This window comes from Geotrypetes seraphini, chromosome 8, assembly GCF_902459505.1.
Source record: "Geotrypetes seraphini chromosome 8, aGeoSer1.1, whole genome shotgun sequence".
Lineage (NCBI taxonomy): Eukaryota > Metazoa > Chordata > Amphibia > Gymnophiona > Dermophiidae > Geotrypetes > Geotrypetes seraphini.
The window spans coordinates 168,165,414-168,187,463 of NC_047091.1; the positions used below are offsets into that span (position 1 = coordinate 168,165,414).

Here is a 22,050-nt window from a genome sequence, read left to right on the forward strand (position 1 = left end):
TCTCCTTTCAGCCATCTCTTCACCAAGCTGAAGAGCCCTAGCTGCTATAGCCTTTTCTCATGGGGAAGTCATCCCATCTCCTTTATCATTTTTGTCACCCTTCTCTGTACCTTTATCATTTTTGAGATGTGGTGACTAGAATTGCACACAGTTGGGCCTGATATTGAGATCACAGGAAGTAGCCTGGTTACCTATCTCAGTAAGCGACAATCCCAAATATTCAATGTCGGGGTCATATCCAGCCACTGGCATTAAATATCTGGGTAAAAGTTTAGAACATAAGAATTGCCGCTGCTGGGTCAGACCAGTGGTCCATCATGCCCAGCAGTCCGTTCACGCGGCGGCCCTTAGGTCAAAGACCAGTGCCCTAACTGAGACTAGCCCTACCTGCACACGTTCTGGTTCAAAAGGAACTTGTCTAACTTTGTCTTGAATCCCTGGAGGGTGTTTCCCCGTATAACAGCCTCCAGAAGAGCGTTCCAGTTTTCCACCACTCTCTGGGTGAAGAAGAACTTCCTTAGGTTTGTATGGAATCTATCACCTTTTAACTTTAGAGAGTGCCCTCTCGTTCTCTCTACCTTGGAGAGGGTGAACAACCTGTCCTTATCTATTAAATCTATCCCCTTCAGTATCTTGCATGTTTCGATCATGTCAGTTTGATGGTTTGAACTCAGCTGGCCAAAGATAGACCTGCTTTTAGGCAGGTCTATCTGGCCACATGCAAATCAGTAGTAACCGACTGTATCACATAACATAGCCGGTCACCAGGTTAGCCAGCAAGCCACATATTCAGCAAGAGATAATCGGCTATCTCCCATTGAATATCGACAGATAGCCAGGCAAACAGGACTTAGCCATCCAGGAGCCATTCCCAGCTGGCTAAGCCCCACTGAATATCAGGGGGAATATTCAAGGTACAGTCACACCATGGAACAATGCAAGGGCATCATAACATTCTCATCCGTGTTTTCCATTCCTTTCCTGATAATTCCTAATTCTATTTGCTTTCTTAGCCACCACTGCGTACTGAGCGGTGACTCCTAATGTGGAGCCCTGCTTTACATAGCTATAAGAACATAAGACTTGCCATACTGGGACAGACTGAAGGTCCATCAAGCCCAGTGTCCTGTTTCCAACAGTGGCTAACCCAGGTCCCAAGTATCTGGCAGAAACCCAAAGAGTAGCAACATTCCAGAGCTGAGATTGTGATGTCATAATGCCTCATTCCACCAATGCCTAAGAGCCAACCTCGTCAGTGATGTCACAATGGCTTGACTGCCCTATACTTGGCTCACATAAGAACATAAGAACTGCCAAACTGGGACAGAATGAAGGTCCCTCAAGCCCAGTATCCTGTTTCCAACAGTGGCCAACCCAGGTCCCAAGTACTTAGCTAGATCCCAAGTAGAGAATGACACGGTGACAAAATTCATCACCGTTCCCGTCACCGCGGATAACCGCGGGAAATAATCCCATGTCATATTCTAGTGTCTATTTCAACCTTAGTCCTTCTACACCAGCATTCTTCAATGCAAGGCTTGAGGGTCAGTGGTTGTGCCCAATTATACTCTCATTCTTCCCTCTCTCCTTAAAGAATGACTTGAAGATGGTTTCCTGCGGTTATCCGCGGGGACGGGAACGGTGATGAATTTTGTCACCGTGTCATTCTCTAATCCCAAGTAGCAAAACAGATTCTATGCTGCTTATCCTAGGAATAAGCAGTGGATTTCCCCAAGCCATCTCAATAATGGCCTATGGACTTTCCTTTTAGGAATCTATCCAAACATTTTTTTTAAACCCCGCTCAGCTAACTGATTTCATTACATTCTCTGGAAAGCAAATTTCAGAGTTTAATTACATGTAGTGTGAAGAAATATTTTCTCCGGTTTGTTTTAAATCTGCTACTCAGTAGCTTCATTGCCTGTCCCCCTAGTCCTACTATTTTTGGAAAGAGTGAACAAGCGACTCACATCTACCTTTTCCATCCCACTCATTATTTTATAGACCTCTATCATATCACCCCTGAGCCGTCTCTTCTCCATGATGAAGAGCCCTAGCCGCTTTAGCCTTTCCTCATAGGGAAGTTGTCCCATCCCTTTTATCATTTTCGTCGCCCTTCTCTGTACCTTTTCTAATTCCGCTATATCTTTTGTGAGATACGGCGACCAGAGCTGCACATATCACTTTGCACTTGCTCACATGAAACGTCAGTCTAGCACCATGGAAACAGGGTACCGGGCTTGATAGACCTGTGGTCTGTCCAGTATGATGACGCTTATGTTCTTTTGTATTTATTCACGTCACCTCTGACTGTATGAATCATGCCAGGGGGGTACTTACCACGGTGCTCATCAGCTTCTCCCAGTTTGGCCTTAGATAGAAGATGACGCCTTTCCAGGCCCCTGGTAAAGTCACTCCTCGCATCAGCAGAATGAACAGTATGACGTAGGGAAAGGTAGCCGTTACCCACACAACCTAAAAAATGCGCAGGAAGAAGTGATGGCTAGGGCGCAAATCCGTATATCATTCTAAATGGCGAGCTCTCTGGCCCCTTGGAGTGATCTCACTGCTGTCAGCGATACTTAGCACTCGACTGACCAAGAAGACCGCATAAAAGTCAGTCCTATCTTTAGGCAGTGCCCCAGAACCAGCTCTGCAAACCCGCAAATTCGGTCCTGAAGCCCTAACAAAGTCCAGCACTGACTTTCTGGTCATAACGCTGATGGTGATCAGCAAAACGCTGAGCTGAAATTTGATCCCTACTTTTTAAAGGCTTTAACATAGGTCAGAGAGTATATGTTTCCGGTGTCAGATCAAAAGCGCGCCGGGACAAAGGCGCGCCCAGACAATTGAGCGCAGCGTGGAGGCCTGCGCCGCTCTAAATTACTGTTTTTAGGGCTCCGACGGGGGGGCGTGGGAGGGAACTCCCCCACTTTACTTAATAGACATCGCGCCACCTTGTGGGGGCGTTGTGGGGGGTGTGGGGGGTTGTAACCCCCCACATTTTACTGAAAACTTAACTTTTTCCCTGTTTTTAGGGAAAAAGTTCAGTTTACAGTAAAATGTGGAAGGTTACGACCCTCCAAACCCCCCATAACGCCGGCGCGATGTTTATTAAGTAAACTGGGGGGATTCCCCAACAAAACCCCCCGTCGGAGCCCCTAAAAACTGTAATTTTGTGCAGCGCGCGCCTCCGCGCTGCACTCAACTGTCGGCACGCGTTTTTGTCTTTCACACCGTTGTCTATGAACCTATGTTTCCTGTCTAATGACACTCTGTTTCCCTTCCTGGATGATAGCGGGTAGGGTCTTCTTCTCTCACCTGGCCTTACAAGGATTAGGTATTGAGTAGATTTACAAAATTTTTCGTTTGGAAAATCCAGACCCCTAGACCCACCCCTAGAGCTCGCCCAGTTTCACCCATCCCCGCCCCTTTACACCCCAGCTCTGCCCCCTATCTCGCCCTAGCCCCCCTCAGCCCCCCCCCCCCCCCAGCTGCCTGCTCTCGTTGGGCAGGAGGGCATGCGCGCATGTGCGGATGTGACGCGATGATGTCACACACATGCTCATGCGGGTGACGTCATCACGTGAAATCTGCGCACGTGCAGATGCCCTTCTGCCCGACCGCGATTTCTTCTAAGCTTTTCCAAAACCCGGACAAAGTGGCAGGTTTTGAAAAGCCGTCTGGACCCCCAGACGTGTCCTCAAAAGGACAATGCGTTAGCGTTGATCGCAGGCTATTATTTAGCGAGCGCTAAAACGGCTAGTGTGCCTTAGTAAAAAGAGCCCTATATGACTGAGGGAATTAAGCTCATTACAGAAAGCTATGGTTACCTTCCCCGAGGTCTTCACGCCCTTCCACAGGCTGAAGTAGACAATAGTAAAAATGAGGAACAGACAGAGAAGAAGCTGCCAGCGGATTCCAGCAACGTCATGCAGGCCTGTGGACTTGTGAATGCCAAGAACCTTCCTCCTAAAGCACGACATGTCACATTCGAAAAAGGGAGAGAAAGCTTTGGAATAATCTGGATGGACAATTGAGAATGAATAATAACTTTCAGAGTTTTGTAAAAAAATGATTTAAAACATCTCTTTCTATAGAAGCCTTTGTAAGTGGATAAGAATCAGCAACTGAAGGAATGAATTGATTAATGCAAATGTCATTTGTACAGGGTGCCCACAGAAGATTTTAAATGGTTACAAAATCAAAACTTATTGGAATAGGTTTATAAATAAGATGACAGCAAATACAAGTTACAAAAAGCATGGTTAGCAAGATTTTACACAATCGCTTGCACTTTCACCCTTATAAGTTGCAATAGGTGTAGAAGTTACAACCTTCAAACAATGCAACGGCGATAAAATGACCAAGTGTTCCTCAAGTGGCCCCCCGAGATCACCGGACATTACTGTTGGTGACTTTTTCCTTTGGGGGTACTTACCTCCACCACCCGCAACTATGAATGATCTGCAGGAACGCATCACTGAAGCTATAAACGCGATCATGCTGGATATGCTTCGGAGAGTCTGGTTTCAGCTCGATTATTGCATCGATGTTTGCCGAGTAACAGGTGGGGGCGCACATCGAGTGTATGTAATGAACAGATACCATATGAAACTTTGAGTTGATGAAATTGTAGCCTCAAAGGTGAAAGAATATTCCAATAAATTTTGGTTTGGTAACCATTTAAAATCAAGGAGTGTTTTTGTGGGCACCCTGTATATTCCTTTGTTTTATTGTGTTTTATTGTGTTTTTGGTGATTTTATCTTATGATTATGTTTGGTTTTTTTGTAATCCACTTAGGTATAAGTGGAATATGTTTGTTTGTTTTTTAAATCAAGCAATCTTGTGTAATAACACTGGAGATCATAACAGATATGAAACTCTTGGCCCAGCCAGTTGGCATAGCTTGCTATTGTCAACTGGGTCACTTGGTGTAGGCCAGGGGTGTCAAAGTCCCTCCTCGAGGGCCGCAATCCAGTCGGGTTTTCAGGATTTCCCCAATGAATATGCATGAGATTGTATGCTAATAGGTCTCACTCATATTCATTGGGGAAATCCTGAAAACTCGACTGGATTGCGGCCCTTGAGGAGGGACTATGACACCCCTGCCTTTGTCCTTACCATGGCTTTCTCTGTGTATGTACACAAGTTCTGTCAGTGGTTTGACATCCTGTTCTTGAGGATCACCTAGCTCAGGGGTAGGCAATTCCAGTCCTCGAGAGCCAGAACCAGGTCAGGTTTTCAGGATATCCACAATGAATATGTATGAGACCTATTAGCATACAATGAAAGCAGTGCCTGCAAATAGATATCATGCATATTCATTGGGGAAACCCTGAAAACCCGACTGGATTCAGTCCCTCGAGGACCGGAGTTGCCCCTGTCTGCTCTAGGAGAAGGTTGAGAAGCATTGTAATAGGCAATTTCAGGTCTTTTTATTCATTTCTCAGCAAAACAGTATGTTCACACAGCTTCTGTTCCTCCAAAATCATTAGGAAATCTGATCTGTCTAGACTGTGCTCCTGCTTTTCTTTACACTTCATTAACAACCAGGATCAGAGCTGCCAAGTTACTCACTTCCAAGAGTGAGGCCTTTGAGCTGGTCCTTGTTTTCAACTTATTCTGGAGAAGTGTGGGATTTGTAGTCTCCAATTCTACCTATTGAAATCATTACTAAAAGTCCCATCATGCATGAATGAGGTGGTCAGAAATCCAGGCCTGGCCTAAAATCACCCTCTTAGTACTGGGCAGCTTGGCAGACCATTAGGACCCACATCAGGAGCTTTTCTTTTTGGCAAGACCAGGTGCTACTGAGTTCTGTGAGGCCTGTGATAGTCACTTTCAGTTCAGAAGGGCTGTCAACAGGCCAGGTTTTCAGGATATTCCTGGAAAAGGTTAGCATACAATAGATGTGGAGAGCATACAAATTCTCCCATGCTTATTCATTAAAGATATTCTGAAAACCTGACCCATTGGTGGCTCTTGAGGACTGGGAGTGAATACCAAGGAGCTGGACTATTTTAGGTCTGTTGATTGCTCTTAGACAGGGATCTCAAAGTCCCTCCTTGAGGGCCGCAATCCAGTCGGGTTTTCAGGATTTCCCCAAAGAATATGCATTGAAAGCAGTGCATGTACATAGATCTCATGCATATTCATTGCAGAAATCCTGAAAGCCCGAGTGGATTGCAGCCCTCAAGGACCGGAGTTGTCCATGTGTGGTTTAGGCCAGGGATCTCAAAGTCCCTCCTTGAGGGCCGCAATCCAGTCGGGTTTTCAGGATTTCCCCAATGAATATGCATTGAAAGCAGTGCATGCACATAGATCTCATGCATATTCATGGAGGAAATCCTGAAAACCCGACTGGATTGCGGCCCTCAAGGAGGGACTTTGAGACCCCTGCTCTTAGATGAGAAGGTTGCAATCCAGTCCTCAGGGACCACCTGGCCAGTCAGATTTTCAGGATATCCACAATGAATAAGCATGAGAGAGATTTCCATACAACAGAGACACTGCAGCAGAATTGTCTCATGCTTATTCATTTTGGACATCCCCAAAAATTTGACAGGCTGGGTAGATCCCAAGGTTTGCAGCGATTCCCAAACCATTCCTTGTATTTGTTTCTACGGCTGCAATGCGTTTTCAAGAACTTGCTTTCTACGCGCTGCCTGCATTCAATGCAAATTTATGCATTGCATATTCAGGTTTCCATTTTATTTGATATACTGCCCATCAATTAATGAGCTAGCTGATGATTAGGACAAATTGAAAATAATCTAAAAGCATATGGATATTCATTGCGGAGGTGCTAAAAAGTCCAAGTGGCTGGGGGAGCAATCATTTTATGTGAAAAAGCTTGCTAAACAGGACCCTAAGCAGAACCTGTCTGGAATTCAAAGAATCAGATAAGGTACAGAAAAAATGATTCTTTTCTTTTTACCTCAATGGGAACTGGCTGGTACTGACAGTGCAATGCACAAACCTTGATTTCCAAATTCCTTATCTTCCTCCATCTTCCACTATTGATTTTTTTTTTTTTATAAACTACAACTGCTGCTAATCTCTTAGAAAAGGAATTTTAGAATGCCAAAAGTCAAATTCATATTAATAGGAGCAAGATCAAAACTTGAAAATGTCATTATCAGGTGCTCCTACCACGCAATAGTGGCTCAGCCTTATCTTTCTATACCACAAAGAATCAGCAGGTGGGAAAGTCTAGAGTGTCATGTTGCAAACATGACGGCAGGCTTTAGCTGGTTCTAGCTGGTTTCTAATGGGGCCATAGCACCCTCAAATCTGGCCTCACAAAGCCCCTCCTTTAGTCCTCTAGTAATGCTCATTTTGCCCGGTGACGGGACTAAATCACGCGAGACAATGGCGCGCCGACAACTGAGCGCAAGGTTGACGGCGCGCCGAAGAAAAGCACTATTTTAAAGGGCTCTGACAGGGGGTGTGGGGGGGAACCCCCCCACTTTACTTAACAGACATTGCGCTGGCGTAGTGGGGGGTTTGGGGGGTTGTAACCCCCCACATTATACTTAAAACTGAACTTTTTCCCTAAAAAACAGGCAAAAAGTTTGGTTTCAAGTATAATGAGGGGGGTTACAACCCCCCAAACCCCCCACAACGCCAGCGCGATGTCTGTTAAGTAAAATAGAGGGGTTCCCCACCAACACCCCCCGTCGGTACCCTTTAAAATAGTACTTTTCTTCGGCGTGCCGTCAATCTTGCACTCAGTTGTCAGCGCGCCATTGTCTCGCGCGATTTTGTCTATGAACCATTTTGCCCTCCCCCCTGACAATTGCTCCCCCCCCCCCTTTCAACTGGTTGTAAAGGAGTCTACACTGCAGTCTTGTCCTCCCTGATCATCCACATTAATTGTCTGGTTATTGTATTGGTTTTAACCTTAGGTTTATTTGGGGGGGGGGGTTCTTTTCTGCTAGGTTTCTATTTTCTTTCCATTTTATCTAATCTTTTGTTTTATCTTCCTACTTAATGTTTGTTATTATGTTTTTCTCCTTGCATTTTAAGTAGGTTAAGTAGCTGTTCTAAGGTGCTTTAGTTCAGTGTTTCTCAACTCAGTCCCCTGGAGTACCCCCTTGCCAGTCTGGTTTTCAGGATATCCACAATGAATATGTATAAACTTGATTTGCATACACTGCTTCCATTAAATGCAAATTTCTTTCATGCAAATTCATTGCGGATATCCTGAAAACCTGACTGGCAAGGGGGTACTCCAGGACCGAGTTGAGAAACACTGCTTTTAGTTAGATTGTGAGCCTTAGGGGCAGTTAGGGATATTTGCTAAGATCCTAATAATTGATGCATTATTATTGTTTGTGAACCGCTGTGAACTTTGAAGAGGTATTGGCGATATACAAATAAAAATTGTATTGTATTGTAACTATAGGTGATGAACTGGTTTATGACCCTGCAAAGTTAGCAGGTCACATGCAGCTAAAATATCGGAATTAAATAAACACATGCAAGAAAACAGCCTAAGAGGTCAGAAGTAGACAGATATCGCTACAGCCAGATTTGGTGATCTCATACCATTCAGGGACTGTAGACGAAACAGAATCTGAGGTTCCAGAGAATGTAGTATGTTTATTGGTCAACCTGCAAAACTTTCAGTCTGCTTCCTGATATTTGTTTGATGGTCGGTATATCAAACTGTAAATAAACTTGGAAACTTGACACTGAGCCATCGCCTAAGTCACTTACATAAACTTACGTATAAAACTCTTCAGCTGGTGATCTGGAGAAGTTGGTCCATGTCGTGTTGCTTGTCCCAAAATAGTTGGTGCAGTTGGGCGTGTTCCAGGGGTTATCACAAGTCGTCCATGGCAACGTCCCAGTGAAAGATGAGTAGAAGTAATATAATGCCCAAGCGATGATGGTGTTGTAGTAGAAGGAGACGTACAAGGCGATAATGCAAATAGAGAACCCAATGCCTCCAAGGACAGGACATGTTTGTTAACCATCCATTGGGTGAAAGAATTCAGCAAGTCATGATGGCAAAGTGAAATAAAATCCCCTTACCTTTCTCTGCTCTCATAATGACATCAAATGTTTAAAGCAAAGATGACCAATATTTTAGATTTTGCCTTGAATTTAAACAGATGACCAGAACATTGGTGATTATAAAATGCTTTTTGTGTGTGGAATGCTATTTGATAGTATAGAGTTACTTACAGTAGATAACCCCTTTATTTAAGACTTGTTCAACTTCCAGCCCATGGACCAGAAACCAACCCAACTAGGGTTGGGTTTTTTGCCTGATCTTTGGAAGTTTGGCAATTCTTATGCTATTTATAATGGGATTCCTGCTGCTCCACTGCAGATCAGCTCTCTGTAAGCTTGAGTCAAGCGGTGTTGAACGTTTGGGTTATGAGACAAGCCCAAACTTCTGGAATGACATGGCTCAAGCTAGCAGAGAAACAGAAAGGCAAGGGAGGCGTCTTTTCAACCAATGATTGAGACTATTTGAGTTCAATAAAGACTCGATCATTGGTTGAAAAGATGCCTCCCTTGCCTTTCTGTTTGTCTGCATATAACCCAAGGCGAGGTGTTCTTCTGTTTGCCTTCAAGCTAGCAGAGAGCCATGTCATGGTGGGAAAATTAAAATCTAACTGTTAGAGACAGGGTGAAAGCGTGGGGGGGGGGGAAGGGGGTGATGGAACAATGTACTATCATATTTTGACACTATTTGACAAAACATGCGGCAAAATACAATGGCGTTTGTTTTGGTCCTCCAAATATGACAAAATATAAAATGTGGTAGGACAAGTCTGTTTTATCTGGCTTGGTTGTTACCAGGCTTGTTCTGGATAAGGGATTTTTCCTAATAGTGGGAAATAGCAGCTAAAGAATTTCAGATAAGGAGAGTTCTTCCTAACACGACCATGTTTATAGACTTGAATTTGTTTTAATAGATTGAATTGACTTCTTTCTAAGCTATGTACGTATTATAATTATAATTTGCTAACATTTCTGAGATAAAAAGCAATAAATTACAAAAGCAACCCTCGTAAATATGCTTACCTTTAAAGATTGGGCATATGTGTTTCCAGATCGGGATTGCACCAGTTCGATGAAACTGCCCCAAAGCCAGCTCCATGTAAAATAATGGGACTCCTCCGAAAATGGCCATTAAAGTGTAAGGGATGAGAAACGCTCCTGCACGTAGAGAAACAAACCCCAATTCTCATGAAATACTATTGCTTCCTTGCACTAAAATGATTCAGCACGCACATTTACTCATTGCCTCTCATTCTGTAAAATCAAGGCAAGTGCTGATTATGTATGTAAATACTTGAAAGGTATTAATATAGAAGCAAATCTTTTCCAGAGAAGGGAAAAACAGTAAAACTAGAGGACATGAATTGAGGTTGTGGGTTGAGAGACAGAGGAAGGGAGTGTGTGGTGCAGTGGCTAGAGCTACAGCCTCGGTGCCCTGAGGTTGTGGGTTCAAATCCCACACTGCTCCTGGGCAAGTCACTTACTCCCCATAGCCCCAGGTACATTAGAGAGAGTGGGAGCCCGCCGGGACAGGGAAAAATGCTTGAGTACCTGAATAATTTGTAATCCACATAGGATTGTAGGATAGGCAGAATATAAATGATAAAAAATAAATACCTGTAACCCATTCTGAGCTCTTTGGGGATAGAAATCAAAACATATAGGGCTCCTTTTACAAAGCCGTGCTAGAGCCTTAACGCGTGGAATAGCGTGCGCTAAATTGCCACGCGCACTAGCCGCTACCGCCTCCTTTTGAGCAGGTGGTAGATTTTCGGCTAGAGTGCGCTAATCCGGTGCGTGCGCTAAAACGCTTAGCGAAGGAACCCATAATGTCAGGAAAGTGATGCAATTTTCTCCAACAGTCCAAAATTGTGGAACTCATTACCATTAACCCTCCGACTGATAACTTCTATGGATAAGTTTAAAGCCAACCTGAAAACTTTTCTTTTCAACGATGCATATTAAGCCATGATTATGTAAACAATGCTGTTGGTATCAGGCAAAACAGAAAATATCCCTCCTGTATTTTTCCCTCCCTCCCTTTTTTCTTTTTATCTAATATTTGTGTGTCACTCACACCTTAACAGGCTCTAGGCGACTTGAGGAAAGGGAGGGAAATGGGTTAGGGTGGGAGGAAGGAGCGGAATGAAGTAAAGGTCAGGTGCTTATTGTGATCTTAAAAGAATTAATTGTCGAAGAGTGAAGTTTTCAGTTTTTATATTTTGTAGCTTTCCCCTTTGACCTTAATTTCATGTATTTTTTTGAAGCTGTTTTACTGTTTTTAGAATGTAAGCCGCCCTGAAGTTATTCCCGAGGCGCAGGATAATACATTTTTAATAAACTTGAAATTCTTTAGGCCTGGAAAGCCCTGCTGAGGGAGGCGGTGAAGACAAAAATGGAGACGGTATTCAAAAAGGCATGGGATTAACGCGGAGGATATCTCATTAGAAAGCGGATGGCATAGAAACAAAACTTAAATGGTTGCGTGTGTGTTTTAAAAATATTGAGTGGTGCTTAGATGGCAACTCCGACTGCGAAGGCTGGTAGAGGGCAGACTTGTATGGTCTGTGTCTCACATATGGCATTTTGGTTTAGGATGGGCTACAGAAGGCTTCAACGGAAATGCCAGTAATTTTTGAATATGAGGACAGCGCTGGGCAGACTTTTATGGTCTATGTCCCGCACATGGCAAGATGGTCTGGATAAGCTGAAGTGGCATTTGACGCAACTCTAGTAGCTTGAACTGCTGAAACCTTCTGCCCAATGTGTGGCGGTGGCCAAAAAAAGCAAATAAAATGCTAGGAATGATTGAAAAAGGGATGGTAAACAAGACTGAGAATGTTATAATGCCTCACCTTAAATATTGCATTCAATTCCGGTCACCTTATCTCAAAAAAGATATAGTGGTACTAGAAAACGTTCAAAGAAGAACGACCGAGATGATAAAAGGGATGGAACTCCTCTCGTATGAGGAAATGCTAAAGAGGTTAGGGTTCTTCAGCTTGGAAAAGAGACGGCTGAGGGGAGATATGATTGAAGTCTACAAAATCCTGAGTGGAGTAAAACGGGTACATGTGGATCGATTTCTTTACTCCGTCAAAAATTACAAAGACTAGGGGGACACTCAATGAAGTTACAGGGAAATACTTTTACAACCAATAGGAGGAGGAAATGGGGGTACAGGGGAGTGAGAACTGTTTGAGGATGGGGGTGGTAGAAAGAGGGGGGATTGAGAGGGTGTTCTCATGTTTTGGAGTGGGGGAAGCTGTTTTGTAAGTTGTTTTTTTTTTTGGGGGGGAACTGTAGGCCTGTTAGTACATGAAGGGAGAGTGACTTACCGGTATTTCCTGTTGTTATCTTGGTTCTGGTGACTTGAGCTGTATCATGTTACATATATCTTTATATTTGATTGGTGCTTATTTCTTGGTTTGGCTGTGCAGTCTTCAATAAAAATTGTTGAAACATAAAACCAATAGGAGGAAAAATATTTTCACTCAGAAAATAGTTAAGCTCTGGAATGCATTGCCAGAGGATGTGGTAAGAGTGCTTAATGCAGCTGGTTTTTAAAAAGGTTTGGACAAGCTCCTGGAGGAAAAGTCCATAGTCTGCTATTGAGACAAACAGGCGGCAAGCCACTGTTTGCCCTGGATCAGTAGCAAGCAGGAGTGTGTGATGCAGTGGTTAGAACTACAGCCTCAGCACCCTGAGGTTGTAGGTTCAAATCCCATGCTGTTCCTTGTGACCCTGGGCAAGTCACTTAATCCCCCATTGCCCTATTTACATTAGATAGTGTATGAGCCCACCAGGACAGGCAGGAAAAAATACTTGAGTACCCGCATGTAAACCACTGAGGCTGTAAGTGGTATATAAGTACTTAAAAAAAAAAAAAGTGATTAAAACTTAAGTTTAAAAAAATGGCAATGCCTAAGGGTTCCTCTATAAGGGCCATTGTTTTTCCACCTTATGAGGTACCTTATGACACCCAACATCAATGTAGGCATGGTTAACGACAGAAGTGGTGCGATTCTTGTGAAAGCTACGCACCGGAAATGTAGACCTTTAAAACTCTGGCCTACATTTCCAGTGCCTACCTTTCATGTAGCTGTGATTCCGTAAATGGCGCTGTTGCGTGATTGATACATGATTGGTGGCCATTTTTAAGATGGCCGCCAACAATGGCACTGCTTACAGAAGCCTTAGTGCGCTCCATCATGGTACCCTTTATAGAATTTTCTTCCCCCCTCCCCCGGTATGTGTTTTCTAGAGCAGTGGTTCCCAACCCTATCCTGGTGGCCCACCAGGCCAATCAAGTTTTCAGGATAGCCCTAATGAATATGCATGGAGAAGATTTGCATGCCTGTCACTTCCATTATATGCAAATATCTCTCATGCATATTCCATTTCTCTCTGGAAAAGTACTATTAAGTTGCTAGAAGGCACAACAGTTAACAGCTGTTGAATGCGCAGGGATCACGCGCTGCTATATACAGGCTATGATTCCCAGGAGGTTGTGCAGCTCTATCAGCCGTGAAGCACGTAGCAACCACTAGCGACGTGACAATCCAGCCGGAAGGAAGGGGGGAGGGATAGCTGGCCCATAAAAGTTTTATTTGATTTTGGATTTTTTTGTTGTTGTTATTTGCCATTGATATTTGAAATGTACAATGTGCATGGAGAGCATGGGGTTAATCCACGATTTTCTCGCCATGCGCATTACAAATCCGAGATTCACTCCCACGCTCGCTATGCGCATTCCAAAAAAATTTTTAAAAATATTTCTAATGCTTATGTACATGAAGGTTTACATATATTTAAAAGTTTTGATATATTTTGGAGTTTTGGAGGGGTAGATGATTAGAGGATGTAAATTTAAAAGACACCATCAACATCTTCTCTCTTATCAAGCGGCATTATGAGGCAAAAACTAATTATACACGCAAATAACTATGTTGAATTTAAGAAACGCCTAAAAACATACCTGTTCTTGAAGTACCTAGGTAGTGGATCTGCACAATCTCTCCCATCACAATCTCCCATAACAACTGATCCCTTAAACTGTTAGTCACTAATCTTCAACTATGTAAGTTCCACTCAATTTGTAGCATCTTTCTAATCATTGTAAATTGCATAGAACTTCACGGTCCTGCGGTATATAAACTGTTATTATTATTACTGTACAACTCCTCCAGCCCCTTAACCATTTTAGTCGCTCTTCTCTGGACCCTTTCGAGTAGTACCATGTCCTTCTTCATGTACGGTGACCAGTGCTGGACGCAGTATTCCAGTTGGGGGCATACCATGGCCCGGTACAGTGGTATGATAAACTTCTCCGATCTGTTTGTGATCCCCTTCTTAATCATTCCCAGCATTCTGTTCGCCCTTTTTGCCATCGCCGCGTATTGCACGGACGGCTTCATCGACTTGTCAACCAGTCCTCCCGAGTCTCTTTCCTGGGGGGTCTCTCCGAGTACTGCACCGGACATCCTGTATTTGTGCATAAGATTTTTGCTACCGACATGCATCACCTTACACTTATCCACGTTAAACCTCATTTGCCATGTCGTGGCCCATTTCTCGAGTGTGTTTATGTCCCGTTGTAGGTCCTCACAATCCTTCTGCGTCTTCACTACTCTGAATAACTTTGTATCGCCTGCAAATTTTATAACCTCGCTCGTCGTACCAATTTCCAGGTCATGTTCAAGAGCACAGGTCCGAGCACCGAACCCTGCAGCACTCCACTGGTGATTCTTTTCCAATCCGAGTATTGTCCATTTACGCCCTCTCTCTGTTTCCTATCTGCCAACCAGTTTTTAATCCACGTGAGTATTTCACCCTCGATTACATGGCTCACAATTTTTCAAAGTAGTCATTCATGCAGGTCGCCCTTGTCTATCTGCCTATTTACTCCCTCGAAGAAGTGCAGCAAGTTCATCAAGCAAGAGCAGCAACATTCCAGAGCTGAGATTGTGATGTTATAATGCCCCATTCCACCAATGCCTAAGTGATGTCACAATGGTTTGATTGTCCTATACTTGGCTCACATAAGAACATGAGAGCTGCCATACTGGGACAGACTGAAGGTCCATCAAGCCTAGTATCCTGTTTCCAATAGTAGCCAACCCAGGTCCCAAGTACCTAGCTAGATCCGAAGTAATAAAATAGATTTTCTGCTGCTTATCCTAAGAATAAGCAGTGTGTTGCCCCAAACCCTTTTTTAAACCCTGCTAAGCTAACTTTTTCACCACATTCTCCTTGTTGGGACATTACCTTTTTAAGATGAATAAAACTGATGCTATTTGGTTCTAAGGACATTTCTCTTGCTTTTTTTTTTTTTTTTTTTTTGCTTGTGAACAACTTTGATTTACCTGAGACTCTAAGTGAGTTTCCTATTGTGTCTTTGGAGTTCCTTTCTTTTTCTTATATTTATTTTAGATTGTATGATTCTTTGACTGAAAGAGAAGTCTAATGGTTAGTGCAGTGGCCTGAGAATCAGGGAATTGGGGTTCAATTCACACTGTAGTGCCTGGTGGCTTTGGGTAACCCACTTAACCTTTCTTTGCTCCAGGTCGAAAATACAGTAAGTGCCTGTATATAATATTTAAACAGCTTTGATTGAAACCACAGAAAGGCAGAATATCAAATCCCATCCCCTTAACTTGGTTATCAAATTAGGAGGGATAGAAATTGTATAAAAACAGTAAGCTTCCAGTCAAATGTAAACGATTTTACATTTGAAAAACAAGAAAATAAATAGTTATTTCATTTTAATGGGGAAGTTATTAATGTGGGTATTTAAGACTTTTTTTTTTTTTTTACTACTAACTTGTGCTAGTTTAGCACAGATCCCTTTTTTTTTTTTTTTCAATGAATCCTAGTTACTAATAACTAGGGATAAGAGTAAAGTAGCAGGTCAAATTCTAGAAAAGATGTTCTGTGAAAACCCCCGAGTCTCCTTTTATTAAACACTGCTAAAAGAGCCAAGCAAACTCAATATTGATAACTGCAACTAAACACCAATTCACAAGTGAGCCAGTTGCTCAATGTGAGTTATTTGCTTTGATATTAAAGTTCCCAGATCAAAGGTTTGATAAAGTAACTAGACAGCAAACCTTTTCGGAAGCTGCCGTTAGAATTCCATATGTCAACAGGTTTTAGCCCAAACCGGTTTAAAAAAAAGTATAACTGCAGTGTCAAGGAGCAAATCAATTGTGTGCTGATTTTTGCCAAATTAATAGAATTTTGACAGTATATGTTTATAGCTGTGATTTTTTTTTTTTAACAAGCGAAGCTCTATTGTAAGGTCTGATTATTCCATCAGATAAAAACGCCCTCGTTAGTGGAGCAAATCCATTCAGTAATCAATTTTAAAGAAATTGATCGTAATGGGTCTTCCGTGATTGGTAACAGAACAAGACTGTCTCTCCTATGAAGAAGCCCTATGGATTGCAAATAAATATGAATACTCAAACACAGCTTTTTCAAATAAATACATGAATAAAGCTTTGCAGTTTTCGTAAAGGGACACGAAACACCTCCAGTACAATTGTTCTCTCAGCTCTATGGAAGATTTAGCAAAGGAAACTTGTTACCATGGACAGCTCCCCAGAGCCCTGTATTGAACTTCGGTCTCCGCTTTCCTGAGTCCTATGCAAGAAAACCAAAATCCCGGAGATGATTGATTTCAACGTTAAAAAAAAACAAAACTTAATATGTGAAAAACTGACTGGGAAACAGCCATCAGATTCTATCATTATTTTGATCCTATGTTCATATCATTTTCATTCTATTTGTATTTCGTTTCAGTCCTTAAAATCACCTTGTTAAAAATTAAAAAAAAATATTGATTGATTGAATGAAAGGAGATGCTGATAAAAGTTGTTCTGACTCTAGTTCAGAAAACTTATTAAACTGAAGAAACAGTCTGTGAAAACAACTAGCCAGGTCACAAAAATGTAGCTTGTGAAACCCATTTGCAGTGAAATCATATTTTTCATGGGAAAAAAATATCAGAAAACTTATTATTCCAATCTCTATCTAGTCTGGCCCAAAAACATCAAATACAAAATTGCGCCTAATTCATTGAATGCAGATACTGAGATGTGTTGTTTTTTGGGTTTAAAAAAAAAAAAAATCTCTGTTTTCACTCTAATACGTTTATGTTTGTATTTTTTAAATCATTTTTTAAAATCATTTGTGCTTGTATTTTTATTTTATGAATAAAGAGGCTGGAAATAAAGGAGAATACTTTGGGCTCGTTTTACAAAGCTGCGTTAGGGCTTTAACGCGCGGAATAGCGCGTGCTGAATTGCCGCGCACGCTAGACCTTAACGCCAGCATTGAGCTGGCATTAGTTCTAGCCGCGTAGCGTGCACTAAAATCCTGCGTGCGCTAAAAACGCTAGCGTACCTTAGTAAAAGGAGCCCTTTGAATCCTATAAACAAATTCTCCTAGTTTCCCTGTCTTGAAAAAAACAGACTCAACCAAACAAAGACAGATTAACAAGTGTAAGTTCTTACCGCCTCCATTCTGATAACATATGTAAGGAAACCTCCACACATTGCCCAGGTCTACAGCAAATCCAATGACAGAAAGCAGGAAATCGATCTTTCTTCTCCACTTGTCTCTGGAATCCGTTGAGGTGGTAAGCGGCAGTGGGTTGGCGCTGTGGTTGAGATTTGTGCTGCCCCGTCTGGGCGGGCTGTCGCCAGAAGCTAGGCAGTTCTGCTGTGCCATGTTGCCACTCCTGGCAAGTGTGGCACGATTCAAAATGGGTACACTGGAAGAGGAAAGAAGGACGCCTCCTCCCCCCCTCCTTCTGATCACAGATTCGAGGAGATGGGTCGCATCAAATAAACTTTTCCACCTCTAGAGTGGAGATGCACTCTAAGAGGGGGGGGCAGCCATGAGAAAAAGCTTTGTCATTTGATCAGGGGCTGGGTAAAGTGAGAGAGACAAATAAAAGCCAGACTGCCAGAACTGGGCAAACCTGATGTTTCATAAATTTGCAAGCAGAGCTTTATTTCTAAGGGAGCAACCTGGAAAGCAGCTTCTCCACTTCTGAGTTCTGCTCCATCCCCCCTTCCTGACAGCCTGTGGTAGAGAAGAGGGGGGAGCCTAGAATAGTGCAGTCACTGAGCTCTCTAATGAACCCCCCCCCCTTTCTTCTGTTGCTCCTGGCTTGCCTGTCCCCTCTCCTAACTCCACAGTTCCTATTCTTTTTCCTACAGATTTAAGTCTCGTTAACATAGACGCCAGCTCTGTGGGCTCCAGTGGATGCTGAGCACCCCTAGTATTGAGCAAGCTCCTTCATAGTGCCCAAATCTCATCAATCCAAGATAGAGAGGGGGGTACAAAATGCAAATCAGACAACAAGAAAAAACAGCGCAGAGGTAATAGGGTTTGTTGCGTGTTCATCTGAAAAAGGGTATTGTCTCAGGCAGTTTGTGGAAAAAATCCATTTTGATGTGGAGAACGCATAGAGATCCCTAATGCAGGCAGACACGCTGAAACACAGCCCGTGTCGGGTCATATAAGAAACACATGGTTAACTGCCAAAGCGATAATTAGATTGGCTTCATATTTATAAATGGTACAAGCCGATTGCCACCAAAATTGGAAGCTGAGCATTTGAAAGTTGTCTACTTCTTTCAGTTTCTCTGTGGTTCTTTTTTCTTTGGCCTGCCAGTTTTCTTCTGCTCCTTTGAAACTCGCTTCTGTTGGACTACAGTGTAGAGAATGGCACGGGGACAAAATTTTACCCCTTACCCACGGAAACTCATTTTCCCGTCCCATCCCTGCGAGTTCTTTTCCAGTCCCTGCCCCATTCCTGCAAGCTCTGACCTCATCTGCACAAGCCTCAAACACTTTAAAATCTTAAGTAGCAACATTCTAGAGCTGAGATTGTGATGTCATAATGCCTCATTCCACCAATGCCTAAGTTCCATCTTCATCTGCACAAGCCTCGAACCCTTTCAAATCCTAAGTAGCAACATTCTAGAGCTGAGATTGTGATGTCATAATGCCTCATTCCACCAATGCCTAAGCTCCGTCCTCATCTGCCCAAGACTCAAACCCTTTAAAATCATAAGTAGCAACATTCTAGAGCTGAGATTGTGATGTCATAATGCCTCATTCCACCAATGCCTAAGTTCCATCTTCATCTGCACAAGCCTCGAACCCTTTCAAATCCTAAGTAGCAACATTCTAGAGCTGAGATTGTGATGTCATAATGCCTCATTCCACCAATGCCTAAGCTCCGTCCTCATCTGCACAAGACTCAAACATTTTAAAATCATAAGTATTGTGCGGTTAAGACAGAGTTTACAGGAAGGGGACAAGGACAGCGACAAATCACGTAGGGACGGAACAGGGAAATTGAGTTTTTGCGGGGAAGGGGAAAAAGTTGTCTCCATGTCATTCTCCACTACAGTGCATTGCACATTCAATTGCAACTCTCTGGGCGCTCTTGCCCTATTTTCTTATCCCTCTCTCCCCCCCCCCCCCAGAAGTCATGGAAAAAAGCTGTCTTCCAAAGCTTGCAATCTTGGACCCCATGTCTGGTCACTTGAAGTCACTATTTCCCAGGGGCTGTGAATGTTTCATCCCTAGCCATCAACAACTGAGGGAGCAGAGATCTAACCAGGAAATCAAAGCCAGATCCTCCATGGCAAGACCCAGTAAGTGTTGCTAAGACACCTGACTGACCTGTGGTCTGTAGTTATTCCCTTTGGTCAGCAAAAGCTAGGAATAAACTATCCTTGAAGCCTCCTTGCAAGAGCAAATGTTAAGATCATGCATTATCTTTTAATAAAAGGTCAGCAGATGAGCTACAATGTGGTTTTCACAATAGCCAAATGTTCTTACAAACATAAATTCATTAGATCAGACTTTGGAATAGATTAGCTCCAATATATAGCAAAAAGGAGCTGTGATTCCACTAACTCAAAATTATCATTGACATTTATAAATCTGCACGTTGGGACTGGATAGGGCAGAAGAAGCTTGTTGGAAAGCAAATAATTAGAATATTACATGCTCTTCTGTACATATTGAAATTGTAATGAAGTGGCTTTGATAAGTGTTTGATACAACTCCCATCTTGTTATACGTGATTGCGGACAGATGAAAGAAGAAAGATAGGGAGGAGGGGAAGATTTATGAGCAACCACAGAGGAAACGAACCTACGGAAGAAATGAGTGCATTTTAATGTTCATCCACATATATGGGCAGTGTGCAATGAGTTTATAGAGAGCTCATTTATTGATAGGAAGGATGCACATTGTAGGCAGGGAGTTGAATATGAGAAATCCAAAAGAAACTTAGTAACATGCATCTCCTCTTCCTATAGGCTAACGGCTGTTTACACCTGCATTGTGAGGTCATAGAGCTTTATGGTTATAGAAACATGATGGCAGATAAAGGCCAAATGGCCCATCCACTGCATCCACTATCTCCTCCTCTCCCTATTGGCTAAGGCTCTTAACATTTGCATCTCCTCTTCCTATAGGCTAACGGCTGTTTACACCTGCATTGTGAGGTCATAGAGCTTTATGTTTATAGAAACATAATAGCATGATGGCAGATAAAGGCCTAATGGCCCATCCAGATGGTCCATCCGCAGTAACCATTATCTCTTCCTCTCTCTAAGAGATCCCACATGAGTATCCCAGGCTTTCTTGAATTCAGACACAGTCTCTGTCTCCAGGAGACTTTTCCACGCATCTACCACCCTTTCTGTAAAAAAGTATTTCCATAGATTACTACGGAGCCTATCACCTCTTAACTACATCCTATGTCCTCTTATTGCAGAGCTTCCTTTCAAATGAAAGACTCGACTCATGCACATTTACATCATGTAGGTATTAAAAATTTTTTAAAAGTTTTCTACGGTCTAACCCCTAAATACATCACTGACCTATTCTCCTTCTCTGCCAACAAACACAAGAGAAGCTCCCACTTGCACTTCGTTTCTCCCCCGGTTAGAGGATGCAAACTAAAAAACACCATGAGAATCTTCTCTCACATCAGGCTGCTCTATGGGGTAAAGACCTAGAACAACTCCTATTGCCCACCACTTATGAGGTATTCAGGAAATGCCTCAAAACTCACCTATTCCTGAAATACCTAGACAGCTGACCCACTTCCCTCTTTCCCCTCTCTTGCCCTTTCTCCCCATTGTTCCCACATCCCTTAAGTTAACTCAACTTGCACGTCAACTCAACTTGTACTCCACTAATCTTTTGTAAACCGCATAGAACTTAACGGTATTGCGGTATATAAACTGTTATTATTATTATTATTATTAATAAATGTCTCTATCATATCTCCCCTTTCCCTCCTTTCCTCCAAAGTATACAGATTGAGATCTTTAAGTCTGTCCCCATAAGACCACTCACCATTTTAGTAGCCTTCCTCTGGACCGACTCCATCCTTTTAATATCTTTTTGAAGGTGCGGCCTCCAGAATTGAACACAATATTCTAAATGAGGTCAACAATATGACTGCATATAAAAATATGAAAACAATAACAGAAAGTATAATGATTTTACCAAAGTTATCAGTTAAATTTAATCCAGATACTGTCCAATATTATATGGAAAACAGATTTTTTTTTTTTTGTGTGTATTGTGAATCTTGTATATCTGAGTGAAGGTAAAATATCCTTTCTATACCATTGTGGATAAGCCTCTCTGGTTATGTGAACATTACTTTGTTGAATAATTTGGGACTCCTTTTACGAAGCCACGTTAGCGGCTTTATCACATGTGACTTTTTATAACGCGCTAACCCCTGCGCTAGCTGAAAAACTACCACCTGCTCATGAGGAGGCGGTAGCGGCTAGCACGGCCGGCAGTTTAGCGTACGTTAAAGCACTAACGCGGCTTCATAAAAGGAGCCCTTGGTGACTTAAAGCCTGAAATAGGAAAACATTTGAGGGCTTTTTGATGAATACGCTGTCTTTTAAATCTTTTAAACCTCAGATTAGCTCTGTGGTACAAAAATGTTTCATCAAACTAAAAATGAGCAG

General features: G+C 42.6%; 1 protein-coding gene across 1 annotated transcript in view; it reads right to left on the reverse strand.

Annotated features, from left to right (window-relative positions):
• The window catches only part of LOC117365436 (sodium-dependent serotonin transporter-like), a 50,666-nt gene extending 29,194 nt beyond the window's left edge, over positions 1-21,472 (reverse strand). The window contains exons 1-5 of the mRNA XM_033955892.1: positions 21,419-21,472; positions 10,046-10,180; positions 8,736-8,955; positions 3,834-3,972; positions 2,341-2,475 (exon numbers count right to left, since the gene is read on the reverse strand). Coding sequence (XP_033811783.1) covers positions 2,341-2,475; positions 3,834-3,972; positions 8,736-8,955; positions 10,046-10,154 — 603 coding nt within the window. The 5' untranslated portion in view covers positions 10,155-10,180; positions 21,419-21,472. The remainder of the gene's footprint in view (positions 1-2,340; positions 2,476-3,833; positions 3,973-8,735; positions 8,956-10,045; positions 10,181-21,418) is intronic.
• Positions 21,473-22,050: the final 578 nt, after the last annotated feature.